General features: G+C 34.4%; 2 protein-coding genes across 3 annotated transcripts in view; one reads left to right on the top strand and one right to left on the bottom strand.

Moving 5' to 3' along the window:
• Positions 1–2046, top strand: part of LOC111054594 (dehydrogenase/reductase SDR family member 11) — a 54688-nt gene extending 52642 nt beyond the window's left edge. Inside the window, exons 5-6 of the mRNA XM_022341646.2 lie at positions 606–719; positions 1626–2046. Coding sequence (XP_022197338.1) covers positions 606–719; positions 1626–1691 — 180 coding nt within the window. The 3' untranslated portion in view covers positions 1692–2046. The remainder of the gene's footprint in view (positions 1–605; positions 720–1625) is intronic.
• The window catches only part of LOC111051707, a 514958-nt gene that overhangs the window by 214152 nt on the left and 284961 nt on the right, over positions 1–15845 (bottom strand). The window lies entirely within an intron of this gene.

Here is a 15845-nt window from a genome sequence, read left to right on the forward strand (position 1 = left end):
TCATAGATTGAATCATTATTAAACAATGTGAAGAAAAAATCATTTTGATGATGATTGTGTAGTAGGCCTATAATTCTGTTCTATACAGTTTAATAATAATGAATGTAAATTCTTGGAGAAGAGTATTGCACTGGCATTCTTCCCATGATACTGATCTATATTTGATCTCAGTTTGATCTAAGTTTCAAGATACTAAGTTTGGAATATGAATCCACCAACTTTATTGATCGGACAATTAATCACACCTATAAATTCATCTGAATTTTGAACTGAGGAGTGTAATAATAAATTCATCTTCCTTGGAATATCATACAATTGTCATAAATGAATATTTAGATAATAAATAATCGTTATTTATCGTTATTGTTGAATGCGTTGATGGTCACACTGACAGGTATTTTGAACTGAGTGCGTACCCTTGCATTATGATACATTTGTCATAAATTAGAATTTAGATTATAATAATAACTCATTGTTGAATGAGTTGACAGCTGTAATCCGAAATCTGCTTATATCATCCACAATTCAACCGAATGGTGGGTATCGAGTTCACTCCACTGAGTTCCGATTTGAATGTGGCAGAGTTTGCTTTGTTTGTGTTGCAGAATGTGACAGCAGGTGGTGTTTCTGGGCCGGGCGCTCAACAGTTCGCGCAGCTCGAAGAAAGGCAGGCTGCTGAGCTGGTCACATTCATTCTAGCTGCTCCACCTGCATTCCAGGTAGTCATTATCATCAAATCAAATGTCAATCCCACTCATAAAAGAGGGGAGAAAATGTATAAACGAAAATGAGAACGATTAAATATATATTGATACTTGGAATACTGATTAAAAAAGAGTAGAAGTATCAAACTCTTCAACAACTACAGTACATCAAATAACTTTTCAAATAAGCTGATCATCAATTTCCAATTAATGTGTGTGGGAGAGAGAGGAAGAGTAATTATTTGATTGATTGTCTTTATTGAGGGCGGAGCTAGGACTCCAGGTCCTCTCTGCCACAGTACCCTAATGTGTAGGTTACTGTGAAAAGAGAGATAGAGATAAGATTAGATTAGAGTTCTCAATTAATATATGTTACAATAGAGTGACAGAGATGAAGAGTGCGAGAGAGAAATGCAAATTTTATGAATTTAATTCATATCAGAGTGAAGGATTCTATGGATTAATTAGTTTTCAATGACATTGCAACTCTAGTAATTTGATTCAAATGATTTATGAGTGACAGTTTAGGATAGAATAGGATCGTTTTCATCACATAATTTTGAGATTTCTTACCCTGATAATAATGCTAATATTCGGATGAATTTTATTGGTAAGTCCCTTACCTCACCTGACATCTGAATATTGTATTTGAGAATCACGACTGTTACATATCAGCGGGGACCCACAGTTGAGCATACTATAGAGAACAGAGAACATAGGGTACATACTATTGTATGTAATATATTTTGAACGCTGAGGATATAAAATCTAAGATTTCATATAAATTGAGTTGATTATTTCCAAAAATTCAATGTAATTCCTCACATATGTTATTGATGAACATGGTCCATAGTCACATAGTGCTGAGATATTACATCACTGAAAATTGAATATTAATTTGAATTGATTTCTTCCTTCCAGGTGACAGAGGTTATGCTGCGATCATTCACTGAGAAAGCTGCTCTTGCACAAAGAGCGAACAAATAAACGGGAACTTAATAATTTTCATCTTCTAAAACGTCATTCAAAAACCAACTAATTATCATTTGTTCCTACTAAGAATATCATAATTATTCTACAACATCATTGAGTTACCAAAATTGAACATTAGTTCATACCACAAAAACATGGACAGAATAAATCAATAATTATTACACGTTTAAGAGAATCATCATTTTTGCACCCATTCCATTGGAGTCATCCAAGGTTCCCATTATAATTGGGAAAAAAACTCAACCCTGCTGAACACAGAGGAACTCCGCCCATGTTATGTTATCAGGCACATACGTTATTTATATAGCTATTTTTTCTACCATCTCAATAATAAAATTATATCACTAGATGTCACTAGACATCTATACTTCTTACTATCTATACCTTACAAAAACGGTGGTTGGGAGAAAATAGCAATGAAACAATCATAGATGTGTTTGAAATTGTGATAGTCCTTCTTTATAATTATATTTTTGGGGAAGAATTAGCAATCAATAATCACCTACATGAAGTTCAACGATGCTTCCTTCACAAATTATCGATATTTCAATTGAATGATTTGGCATTTTATCTTTATTTATGTTTAAATGTTTATATTTATGTTCCGCATTTACAGCGAAACGCAGCAATAGATAGATTTTCATGTAATTTGACAGGTATGTTCCTTTTTGAATGTATCGACGTATACATAAGGTTTTTTGAAATTTTGCATTTCAAGGATAATACAAAAGGGAAAGGAGTCTCCTTTGAACGCCAATATTACCGTAAAAATCAGACTTAAGAATTATTCATCATAAATCAGCTGTCGTGTGAGCTATTAATTGCAAGCGATGAGGCATGCGATTGATAACTCGAAGATAACTCGATTGATAACTGAATCGATCGATAACTCCCGACATTTTTCTGCTATCAACTTGGTAAGCTTTTCATGATAGTAGCATAGTGTTGTTTACAACAAATTATTGTTGATACAACAAACCAAACAGCCATTAGCTGTTTACATACCGATATGCCGTCAAGAACTGCCGTTAATGATTTGGAGATTATGAAAAATAAGTCATTGAGGTATCTTTATTTCAAAAAGTATGCTACATTTTGTCCAATTGCTTTATCCACTGAAACTTCGAGGTCAACATTTAAAGACCAAAAATTAAAAACCAGAAGATCCATCAGATCATTAATGTTATTATATGAAATTCTAAATAATAATATATCCATGCCAGATTTCATCAATTTGTAAAATTTCCATGTTCCATGCAATGGACCAAGACTTAATATGCTATTCCAAATACAGTTTGTCAGAACCACTCACCATTTCAATTCCTACCTGAATAGAACAATGTGTTTGTACAATAGACTAAAGCCATTCCTTGGCCCCTTCTATGACCGCAACAATACATTCAAAAAATCTTGTGAAAAATTATGCTGCTCAATCGATGATTAAATTATTATTTTTTAACTCTACTAACTCTTTATTTTTTCAATTATTGTTTCTTCTTTCTTTGTATATACATTTTTTCATACCCCGTTTTTATACCCCTTCACTAACTTTCCTGAATCTAACTCAAATATCGTTCTCCTCTAATCTTATTAGTTATACTGAATCGTTGTGAATATTATGATGTTTCCTTTTGTTTTCCTTTTTAATTGTCAAATATATAACTAGACACCGACAGGTCAGGACAGGATATAATTCACTCAAATGGGCAGTATTAGAGGAGGCTGTGGTTTTTAACTACAGGTCTACTGTTCACAGAACTACTAGTTTTAAATGACTGCATATTCAACACTCTTATTATTGATAGTATCAGAAATCGATTTGAAATTTTTCTAATATGGAACAATAAACTATTAATTGCGTTGAAATAGAATTTTATAGACAAGTAGTCTACAGTATAAGAAGTAACTTCACATGAATAAAAATTGGAAATCGAAGTACCCTTTTAAAATTGTTCAATCACTACATGTTCCGGCTATATAATGCCATTATTGACTTGATAATGGCATTTATATAGCCGAAACATTTCGTGATTGAACAATTTTGAAAAGGTACTTTGATTTCTAATTTTTATTATATTTAAGAGTAGCCCTAAAGAGAAAAAATATAACGTCACATGAATATGCATTTTAAAATCATTACTTGAGAACTGATTTTTCTGGAACTATAATTATTCCAATTTTGTTCTGGTTCGAGCGATCGAGATAATCCTCTCAGACATGAAGTTTCAGATTTGAAGTATTGGCAGTCTTCGATCTACCATGCGTGAGACAAGATGAATCTATTTTCTACGTAACTCAATAAAAGTCGGTCAAGGAGAAACTAAGATCGAAGGTGCTGGAAAATAGAAGAAATTGGCTGCAGAAAGAATGAGAAGCCGCTGAGATGAAACACAGAGTGATTCGGGATTGTGCGCTGTGAAAAATGGCGCATGTAAGGAGAAGATGCGGAGAAGGAGGAATGAACGAGTGGAAAGAAGAGAGTACAGCTTCAAAACAAGTCGGACGACAGATTGCTTCTGTTCGGGACGTGGAAAATTCTAATGGAATGGATTTGGTTTTCCAATTGCGGAAAGATTGTCTGGAAAGAGCGGGAGATATGAAATTGGGTTTTATTTACATTTTTGATGAGCAAAACTGTCACTGACATGACAGCTGTTCACAAAAATTTCGTTTGGAGCTATTGTATTTTAAATTTAATCACTGTGGATGAAACTTCAATTTTATCCTATACTATTAAAAGAGCAACTTCTGTTTAGATGTTTAGATGTTTAGATGTTTAGATGTTTACATGTTAGATGTTTAGATGTTTAGATGTTTAGATGTTGTAACATATTGAAATTTGGGTAGATATAAAAATCCCTATCTGAAATATTAATAGGTCTGAGTAAAGTAACTGGCTAATATCGCCAAAGGAGATAACATAAAGATTAGATAACATCAGCTTATCCTGGCTAAACTGTACAACAGCCTAAAAGGAATTGAAATAATTTTTTGCTAATATATAATATTATATAAAATTTTGAAGATTGAGGTTAGGCATAAACATTTAGTGATCGGCGACCTAACGATCGACCGAGCCATGCAACGTAGAATCTGACCAAACCCCTTGGCAGAGATCTATTGCGGCAAAACGGTATGCAATTTGGAGGAACAAAAGGTCACGTGGCTAACTATTATGATGCATGAAACAAATAGTAATATATAGAAAATTAACTAGCATGTAGAGGGCATATTTAAAAAACCTAATAAAATAATTAAATGTATCCAGGAAATAGGAGGTTACCAAGCGCATGAATACTGAAACAATTTGCATGCACCAATCACATAATGGCAGTTGATAGGCGGCAATAGTATGCCGATTCAAAAATATTTATATATATTTATACAAATGATTGGGATTTATATAAAATTGTTATATAGTCTATGTTATGGATATGGCCCGAAGGCAAAGAAATTATTAAACATACAACATAAGTAATAATTTAATATTTTAGTACGGTCTATTTGAACCTTTAATGGCGGAGGACTAGGATATTCAAATTTTATGTAAATTTGGAAGTCGGAAATGAGAATTGTAAAATTGAGAAAGGAGAACCGACACTCGCCTGCCAAATGCCACCATGAGAGGTCCCTAAATATTATAGAGCGTAATACCTTGCTATAACTTGTAAAAGCTAAAGTTAGATTGAATTATTAAATTTCTTATAAGACTTTGGCTGCAGAAAGAATGAGAAGCCGCTGAGATGAAACACAGAGTGATTCGGGATTGTGCGCTGTGAAAAATGGCGCATGTAAGGAGAAGATGCGGAGAAGGAGGAATGAACGAGTGGAAAGAAGAGAGTACAGCTTCAAAACAAGTCGGACGACAGATTGCTTCTGTTCGGGACGTGGAAAATTCTAATGGAATGGATTTGGTTTTCCAATTGCGGAAAGATTGTCTGGAAAGAGCGGGAGATATGAAATTGGGTTTTATTTACATTTTTGATGAGCAAAACTGTCACTGACATGACAGCTGTTCACAAAAATTTCGTTTGGAGCTATTGTATTTTAAATTTAATCACTGTGGATGAAACTTCAATTTTATCCTATACTATTAAAAGAGCAACTTCTGTTTAGATGTCTAGATGTTTGGATGTTCAGATGTTTACATGTTAGATGTTTAGATGTTTAGATGTTTAGATGTTTAGATGTTCAGATGTGTAGATGTTTTGATGTTTAGATGTTTGGATGTTTGGATGTTTAGATGTTTATATGTTTGTATTTCACCGTATCTCGAAAACGATTCTCACGAGATTCAGAACATAGTAGGTTTATAATACAAAGATTCGATTGCACAAGGTCTCATCCCTGGGAAAACTCGCTGAAGGACATTAAAAGTATAATCATTATTCATTCTTGGAAAAACAGCTGATAATAATTATTTCGTCGTCTATTGGTGATGGAAGTGAGTGAGCGAGTTTATGTGTGTGGGACTGTGTCAAAATTATGACTCAGCTGTTGAACTTTTGTGATCATTCAATCAAGTACTTAGTGCCGGTTGCAAAAAAGCCGGGTTATCCCGAGTAATCCTGATTAGTTCCAGTAGATCCATCTTTTTGAAATTGTCTTCTCTGATTTGGTTCACGTGAAGTTAATCAGGATAAAATTTTGCCGGCTTTTGTGCAACTGGGCCTTTGTGTGGGAAATTTTTGCATTCCTGTAGAAATTAATTTCAATCCACTGTGATTGGATGGAACATTAATTTCTGTATGAACTATGAATGTTATTATAATTTCTTCTCTCGTAATACATTTTTAAGCTTTTTTACTCTAGAGCGAAGCTCGGTCCCCGATATTTATTATTGTTTCACAAACTGGAATTGCAAAAATCAAACTTAACTGTCTATGTAACATTCAGTTGACTGTTACTATGAACAATAATTGTCCTTTTTATTATTAATATGATGATATTTTAAATTATTATGATAATAATGAATGAATAACATTAACTCTATCCCATAAACTAATCTATTAACATTTTTCCTTATCAAATCAATAATTATGAAAATTTCATTTCCTATAAAAACCTCAATAAATTTATTCAGCAGAGTATAGTTTTCAATGAATTGAAGCTGTCCCAGGAAGATGAAATAAGATAAGTTGATGTTGACATACGCTACCTTCAACTGAAGAAGATAACGATGAAGAAGATCATCTTAATACATGAAGTTAGTTTCTCATTAAATAATATTCATAAGTTTGCAATATTAGTACATCTGCCTCTCTCACTTCAATTTTACAAAATTAAGAGTGTACAGCTACGTTTATAGCCAGATCAAATTTTGACAAGCGAAAGAAAAATTGGTTTCGAATTCAGTTCTAAATTTGTTCGGATTAGATGTGTATTAATTTGAGCACTATAATTTTGATCAAATAAGAAGTAGTATGATAAACTTCATGGCATTTATCTACATCCTGCTAAGCTGTATGTACAAGTCAGCCAAGTGGTTGTAGTTCAGAATCTCATTCTTATCAGTATGTGAGCTGTAATGGATCATGAAAAGTTTCTCTCAAGGGTCTCTCCCTCGTGTCCCCAGCTTTTTCGAATCTCCCTCACCGTCACTCTTGAGTCTCCTTGAAAGCGTGCGCCACTTTTCACATGAAAACAATGGAGAATATCTGCTGATGCTAACTTCCAGCCTGCCACCCTTTCAGCACAATGAGTCCCTTCCATTCAAGAGCGGAAAGGAAAATTATTACTGTCTTGAACTTAAGGGCGCCTTGGCTCTATTACAATGTATTCGCGCTCCGACTACTATTGTTATTATCGTTTTGTGATAACTTCCACTGAAATGTAACCGTATCAATTTTCTGCGCTCGGTGAGCTTTGAAAAATGAGAATGATCAAAGAGACAATGATAGCTAAAAAGTGTTTGGAACTGAAATGTGAGATGAATTCACTTGTAATAACCTGGAACGCAATAATTAATATCTATTCAATGTGTCGGCATAGTAGAATTTTTGAGTAAGTAGGAGAGAAAAGCGCAGTTTCAATAATTGTGAACTTATACTATGTATGCTTTGTATTGTAATATGGTGAATATTGAGAGGTTTGAGTTGTAGTTTTTTTGTGCCTACCATTCAGGTTGTTGAACTGATCAAAATTGAACTAAATTTTTCCAATATGAACTATAGTGAACTTTGTTTTTTTATTGTTGAAGAATTTATTCGTGCACAAAGTAAGCACCTAAATTTTGCCTCGCCATAAAAGATTTGCTAACTTGCTTCTTATTTATCCAAATTATTGCAGTCTTCTAGAATTTCCATAGTACTTGCTTGGATTTCGTAACGAAATTAATGCAAATGTATTTAGGAATGTTTTTGAACCGTGCGACCCCACGACGTTTCAACCTGTAATTAGGATGGGCGCTCCACGTGTTTTCTTGAGAATTGGAAAATTTGAGTGGAAGAGCGGCAGTTCAAATCAAGTCGTTACCGCGAGAAGATGTAGTCGCAGATCAAGTTTCGGTCTCTAATTTAGGCTTCGGCATAATTTATTCTGTACTATACATAATTATTATTCTGTATAGCGTGAAATGAAGGCTTTCATTTCAATCATTGGGCAGCTCTGCTGTCATTAGGCTTCGGCCTAATTAGATGAAAAATCTCCTTATTATTATTTTGTATCAATTGAAAAAAATGTAGTCCGGAAAATAGCAGTTAAAATGTGAACGTGAGCTATTATGAGTGTCGATTTATTTGTTGAATTTCCGATTCCATTGTGAGTGCCAAAATTATTTTATTAAGCTCGAATAGATTAACCAAATAAATTGACCGAGGCCCTAAATCTATTGTAGAGTGAGTTAGCAGATTCTTGTCTAGATATTAATTATGAATCATTGCGATAAAGTCTTAATTTGAGAAATATTATTTGGAATTATTTTTTATGTTGTAATTTTGAAACAAGAAGTAATTGAATAAATAACCGGATTGTTTACAGTGAAGATTATTGTTGGATGTAACAGAATTTCAAACATGACTGATAATTTTATGTTTGAGTAGGCTACAACTAATAAATTAATGTCAGTAGCAATTCTACAAAATCCTTTATTTTACGTTCCTGGCTCGTGATAAGTTACTTAGTTGCTAAAACAGGTGTTGTTAATAGTGAAGATCTTGGCATTTGCATGAAAGCTCCCAACCGTGGATTCAAATAATTTAAACAGGTTAATAGTTGAGTGGCGGTTTTAAAAGCAATTATTACATATTTTCCTTGTTACAAAATGTGGGGCTTACAAAGTCCCCTTGGCCTCCCACCGTTACAAATGAAGTCGAGTGTAGGTGATGAAAAATCTCCGTATTATTATTCTATATGAATTATAAATATGTAGTCCGGGAAACAGTAGTTGAAATGTAGACGTGAGTAATTGTGAGCGCCGATTCATTTGTTAAATTTTCGATACCATGGTGAGTGCCACAATTTTTTTATAAAGCTCGAATAGATTGACCAGGCCCGAAATTTATTGTAGAGTGAGTTAGCAAATTCTTGTCTTAATATTAATTATGAATCATTGTGATAAAGTCTTAATTTGAGAAATATTATTTGGAATTAATTTTTTTTAATGTTGTAATTTTTGAAACAAGTAATTGAATGAATAACCGGATTGGTTACAGTGAAGATTATGATTCGATGTAACAGAATTTCAACATGACCGATAATTCTATGTTTGAATGCAACCAATAAATTAATGTCAGTAGCATTTCTAAATAAATTAAACATCAAAGTTCAAAGAATTTACACCAAAATCTGGTGTGGCGCAATCACACAACTTACCTTGCCGTTATGAAAATTGATTATCTGTCGCTAGTGTTCACACGCATCAAGAGTCTACTCATAAACAAAGATCTCAGCCAGCTGGTGAAAGGACAATAACGCTGGAGACATACGAGGTCTGCTATCTCTTTATAGTGAATCATACAGTTTGCAACTGAATAACCACATTTTCTCGAATTTCGAGCTTATTTTCAATCTTAGGTGAAAATGTTACTGAACATTAATCGTAGAGATTTTTATGCTCAATCTTTTCCACTCGAAATTTTTTGTTTAATTTGTATCTGAAGCCTGATAATTGGGAATCTAAATCAGACTTTGCATAGATGGGCGGAGCTCCTGAAATTTTTACAGATATGGGTTTTGTGGCAGTTGATAGAGCTTATCAATGACTATTTTAGGTATGAATTTAATCAAAATCGTTGAAGCCGTTTTCGATAAAATCGCGAAAAACCCTGTTTTTGACAACATTTTCTCCATTTTAGCCGCCATCTTGGATTGCATTTGATCAAAATTGTTTGTGTCGGATCCTTATATTGTAAGGACCTCAAGTTCCAAATTTCAAGTTATTCCTTCAATTGGGAGATGAGATATCGTGTACAAAGACGCACATACACTCACACACACTGGCTGTTTTGGTAGAGAGTTAGTGGGGAGGATATTTTTAATATTCTTTCCGAAGAATGGACATTGATATGTCCAAAGCTTCGCCAATTTATGTAGATGCATAACAATATAATTATCTATAGTTATTATATTACAAATTGCTTTTTCATATCATATACAGTTCAATAATTATTTTCTTAGTCTATATTATGTAAATTCATAATAATTTTGCTGTATTGTAACCATTGTATTTAAGTGTATAAGCCAGTATATATTGTAATCAACATAAATAAGGTACTCAATCAATCAAACACACACACACACACCACACACACACACACACACACACACACACACACACAAACATACAGACCAATACCCAAAAAACACTTTTTTGGGCTCAGGGGACCTTGAAACGTATAGGAATTTTGAAATTGGGGTACCTTAATTTTCTTCGGAAAGCGATACTTTCCTTACCTATGGTGATAGGGCAAGGAAAGTAAAAAAAAAATTTATTCGACATTCCTGGCTCGTGATAAGTTACTCAGTTGCTAAAACAGGTGTTGTTGATAGTGAAGATCTTGGCATTTGCATGAACGAATCCCTCCAAAGCTCCCAATCGTGGATCCAAAGAATTTAAACAGGTTAATAGTCGAGTTGAAATTTTAAAAGCAATTAGTATACTTTTACTCATTACAAAATTGGGTCCTCTCATGAATAAATCCCCCCCTCCTGGCTTCTTACCCATTACAATGATGTCAGGTGTGGGGTAGTGTTATTTTATACATCTCCAACCCGTTACAGAATAAATGCACATTCTATGCTTTTATTTTGTTGGAAACGAATGAATTCAATTCAAAGAATATCTCTATTATCCATCTGTCCAAGAATATTACTTTTAAAAAACGTGGAGTTGGAATGAAATTCAAAAGAATAACATTCAATCATATTTTTGTAATATTTAAAAACTTGCTCCATTATACCATTTACTCATAATAATCCTAAAGTGAACATTATGAAATAAGGAAGTCATCAATGTAATTTTGGGAATGAAGAGTTTCTCAAAAGGCATAGACCTAGAGGGCAAAACAAGAATCTTGAGAGTACCATTTCTAAAATGAAGTTGACTGCACGTCTGAAACTGCTGTTCAGATTTGATTCTGTCAAGAAGAGTTTAAAATTAGTATCCTGAGGCAGTTGCAGAAAATCAGTAGAAGTGCTGGAGACATACTGTGTATATCCCTTCATGTTTTCCCCGGGAAGTTTTAATAAGCATGAGCCACATCACCTCCGACCATGTAATATGAGTAACTTCTCATTATCCTGAACGTTTCCTTTGAGTCAACTATTACTTCAAAAAGGATATGCCATTATGATGAATGTTCAGAAGTCCATGATTTATTTTCCCCTCTTCAGATCATATAAATAATATTACAATACAAATTGACTCTTGTTTGGCAATATTTACTATTATCATACTAAGTACTAAGTGAACATTAGATCTGTGCTTTTATCCACGATTTGTATACTCACATTGTTTATTTCCTTCAAAATGGTCAAGAATTGCAGAACAGTAGGAACCTATTTACCAGTAAGATCAACTATGAAGGTTCAAAATTCGAAATGGGGTGAGTCAACTATTCGATGCTACGTATAATTCTATTACAGCTAAAAGCATCATGGTCTAGACTCAAGTTTTTTTAAACACTGAATTTTCAGTAGATCGTCAATCGTGTGAGGCTAGTTACACTCAGACATTGATTTTTGGACGTACGATTTTTGCCGTCCTTATAAAATCTATTATATTGAACATAATATGATGAATATCATAAGATGATGTCTGTCAAGTTCCGTTCAATCTGATAGAATTCATGTTGACGGCAAAAAATAGTACGTTCAATAAATCGATGTGTGTCTAACTGGCTTAACAGAGCTACGTCGGCCGTTAATTTCTTCAAGAATCAGCAGAGAGCAAGTTGTAATTGAATTGAATTGACAATCCTTTGGAAAATATTGTGAACTGTGAAGGAATCATGGAAGTGGAGTAATTTTGCAATTCCATCTGCGTCTAAAACCAAAGTCCAAAATAGAATTGTGATTTTATGCTGTGTCAGCCCTTTCAACAGTAGACTGGTTGAATGTTAAAAAAACCTCAGGAATTAGAATGCAATAGTAGGAATTAGAATAGTCTTTTATAGTAACGAACGATCAAAGATTAGAAGTAGTAGGAGTCGTGTTGAATCGAACTGCTATCTACGATGAGGAAATGGATGAGGACTGGAAAGCTATTGAGGAGAGGAAATAATGCGAAAAGAAAGTGAAGGAGGAGAAAAGCGGATGAGAAGTACCTTGTAAAGTAGAGAAGGTGGAGAGAGATGGAGAGTGGATAGAAGTCGTGGGATAACAGGGTGGAGAGTGAGGAGGAGAATGAGAAATATGAGAAGAGATACGATGATGACTATAGCAGAAGAGAGGAACAATGGGAACAAATAGAGGAGAGAATGGAGGGAGAACAGAGCAAATAATAAGTATCAAAGAAGAAGAAAAAGGAGGGGGTAAAGATGGAAGACGGAATGGAGGAGAATAAGAGAATGAAGAAGAAGAAAATGTAGATGAGGATGAGGAGGTGTATGAGAAGGAGAAGAATGGGGAGATGCTGAAATAAGAACAATTTAAAAAACAAAAGGAGAAAGAAGGGAAGGAGAAGGAACGGAGAAAGATGGAGAGTTTGGAAAGAGTGGCGGTGGAGATGGAGCATGAATGAGCAACGAAGAAGAGAAAATGGGTGAAGGAGACGGAGGACTTTGAGTGGTGAGGAGTGGAGGTGATAGAGAGAGAGAAATGGGAAGAAGTATAAGGACCAGCATAAAGAAAATGAAAGAAGAAGATAAAGAGGAAGAAAAAAATCAGTTATAAAATGAATGGTACAGAAGGAGATGATCCGTGTCTAGGGAGGCCCGGAATGTGGGACAAAGTAAGAATTCGCAGGTCGATTCAAGCTATGGACAGGGTGGGAAATGGAATGTGCTTCTGCTCCCTGCTCCAGGCTAAATCTAGAGCCGCACAATCGTTCGACCAGCACCCCCACCTTTTCAAACCTTCCCCCCTCCACGAACAATATTTCCTCTGCCGTTTTATCGCCGCCGCCACTGAAAGTCAAGACAAAATTTTTTATTCGTCTACAAACTACAAGCACTCACCCACCCAACCTTTATCGCTTATTGAACTTGTTTCAATAGGGCTGAATATTTGATAACAGTTTCTACTTAAAAGCGCAAGATCAATGATCAGGGATAGTTGAGCAGTCTGAACCCTGTTCAGTGTTAGATCCCCATTCACTACTTTCTCAACTTGCATGCCGCAGCTTAATTTGTTGCTCCCCAGACTCAACTTTGAGAGCTGCCTGCCCAGCAACCTCAACAGCTATGAACTTCACTGCGATTGCAATGTTTCCCTTCCAAAACCACCACTAGTATAGCTTTTGTTGACATTATGAGCATGCGTTTCACAATATATCCTCGTTCTATTAGATTTGGTGTTAAGGGACGCTCAAACTGAAACACGATAAACTTTGTAAGTATGAGAGCAGCCTTAATTTTATTGTTGAAGACCCAATTACTGGGCTTCCGGTTTCAGTGTGTAGTTGAAATACTGTATTTACTCCAATCCGAAGTTGGAGTACTCTAATTACTGAAGTTTCATAAGTTGCCTATTCTGGATGAAGAAGGAATTCACCCCAGTGATTCGTTTAATCACTTCTTCACATACGTATGAGATGCATTCGGTAGGCTTCAATATTGATTAAATTGATATATCACTTATTTTCACTGATCAATTAATAATCATGTCCAAGTGCGTTTCAGACATGCGATATACGAATAGGCTAGTCTGATTTTGAAAAACTTTTATAAAACTCTATTATTGAAGGTTGGAAGAAGTAATCATGTTCACATTGTTTAGTGTCGACCTTTGTCCTATGATGAGGACTGCGAGAAAATGATGTCTACTTTGAAGTTTCCATGGTAGTGGAATACTACGATTAACGCGTTTTTTCATTTGTATGGTTTGATAAGGATAGCATTGGAAAAAATCTAGGAAATAAAATCAGGTCTTAGATCCTCGTCTTAAAACATAAAATATCCGGTTCTGGCCTGGCCTGAAAATAGAAATAATAATATTCAGACACAGAATACAGCATTATAGTAGTTTTCTCTCATTCGGACTATTCAACTATTTGCTATTTCAGAAATTCAACTCTACATACAAGTAAGATTAACAATAAAATGATCACTCTATTCAAAAATCGTTGCTATTGTTATCTTGATAATTTATTATTATGAAGCTATTTTTATTGATTCACGTACCTGCTACCACACCAAACAGTATTTGATTAATTACAACGATCGATCAACATTGCCGGTGCCTTCTCCTTGGTTGAACTAATGGAGTAAACATGTTACTAGGTGAGGGCAATGCAAATAATTTATTGGAGCATCCAGCAAGAGAAACTGGGCCACGCGTTTAATTATAAATTCGAGCTTTGGTTGGAGGGAGAGACAGAGACGACACTGCTACAAGATCCCTGTTTATGCAGATCATGGTTGCTAATCCATGAGTTATCTGAAACTCCGTTTGTGCTTCGATCCCAGTTCTATTCATTATTCACTAACGGATTCAACTGGAGATTATGTTCACACACTAGAAGTTTGCCAAATTGAAAATACTCCGATATCCAAATCTACTTTTTACAATTCGTAAATCCCAGAACATCATTAATGTATCATCAACAAGGAAACTGGAAGGATCAAAAGAGTAATGATGCAGTCTCCTCAGCTTACTATTGATCTACCATTCAATAATTCACTTTGAACCAGAAAAGGTCCCGTAATTTCTGAATAATGGTTGAATCTTTTGAATGCCACAGGCGGCGCACTTTGGCGCAAACATTCTGTGATAGTCGTTGAATATAATCGCTTCGAAGTCGCTAGAATGAAGAATCATTAATAATAATTATTATCAAACCAAGGGAATAATATTACTTTAGCTATTTTCCGGTGAAAACGATTCATACTTGTTCCATTTAGGAAAAATGTTATAAATGAGCTGGGACTTGAGATTCGAAAATGGAGATTTTCTTATCAATGTATTGTTGAAGTGAAGCTTATAAAGAAAGAACAGAAGAATGCAGTTCGTTAATTGCATTCATCTAATTCGCTTTCATTTCGTAATTACAATTGGTTTGAAAAGGTTGCATTGAGTTTAAACATTGATAAAATATATTGCATTCATCATGGTAAAGTGCTCTTCTTGATTAGACGGCAGCCATTTCCATTTGCTAATGAGCAAGCTTTGTTTCGATGGTACAATGCTCGTTTATAAAATGAATCTGGGAATAGCTGGAAGCTATCTCACCAATGATCATAATTGTTATCATTTTCACAATAAGTATCAATTATTCTGAAGCAACAGTATCATTCTGCATTATGAAAAATGAACAAATGCTATCTCTCAGTACATCTATATTCTTATTCAGTTTTCATCGACCACATTTCTGGAACTCGATTATTTCTGACAAATAATTTTTGTGAGTTGTTAGTTATTGTAGATCAGTGCAATAGCAGGGTCGTATCAGCAGGAGATCGAAGATTGATTCATAAAACTTACTAATTTTTATCATGGATAATAATTATAATCATGAATAAAGATAATATTCATAATAATTTTCATAATATA

Source organism: Nilaparvata lugens, chromosome 1 (genome assembly GCF_014356525.2).
Source record: "Nilaparvata lugens isolate BPH chromosome 1, ASM1435652v1, whole genome shotgun sequence".
NCBI lineage: Eukaryota > Metazoa > Arthropoda > Insecta > Hemiptera > Delphacidae > Nilaparvata > Nilaparvata lugens.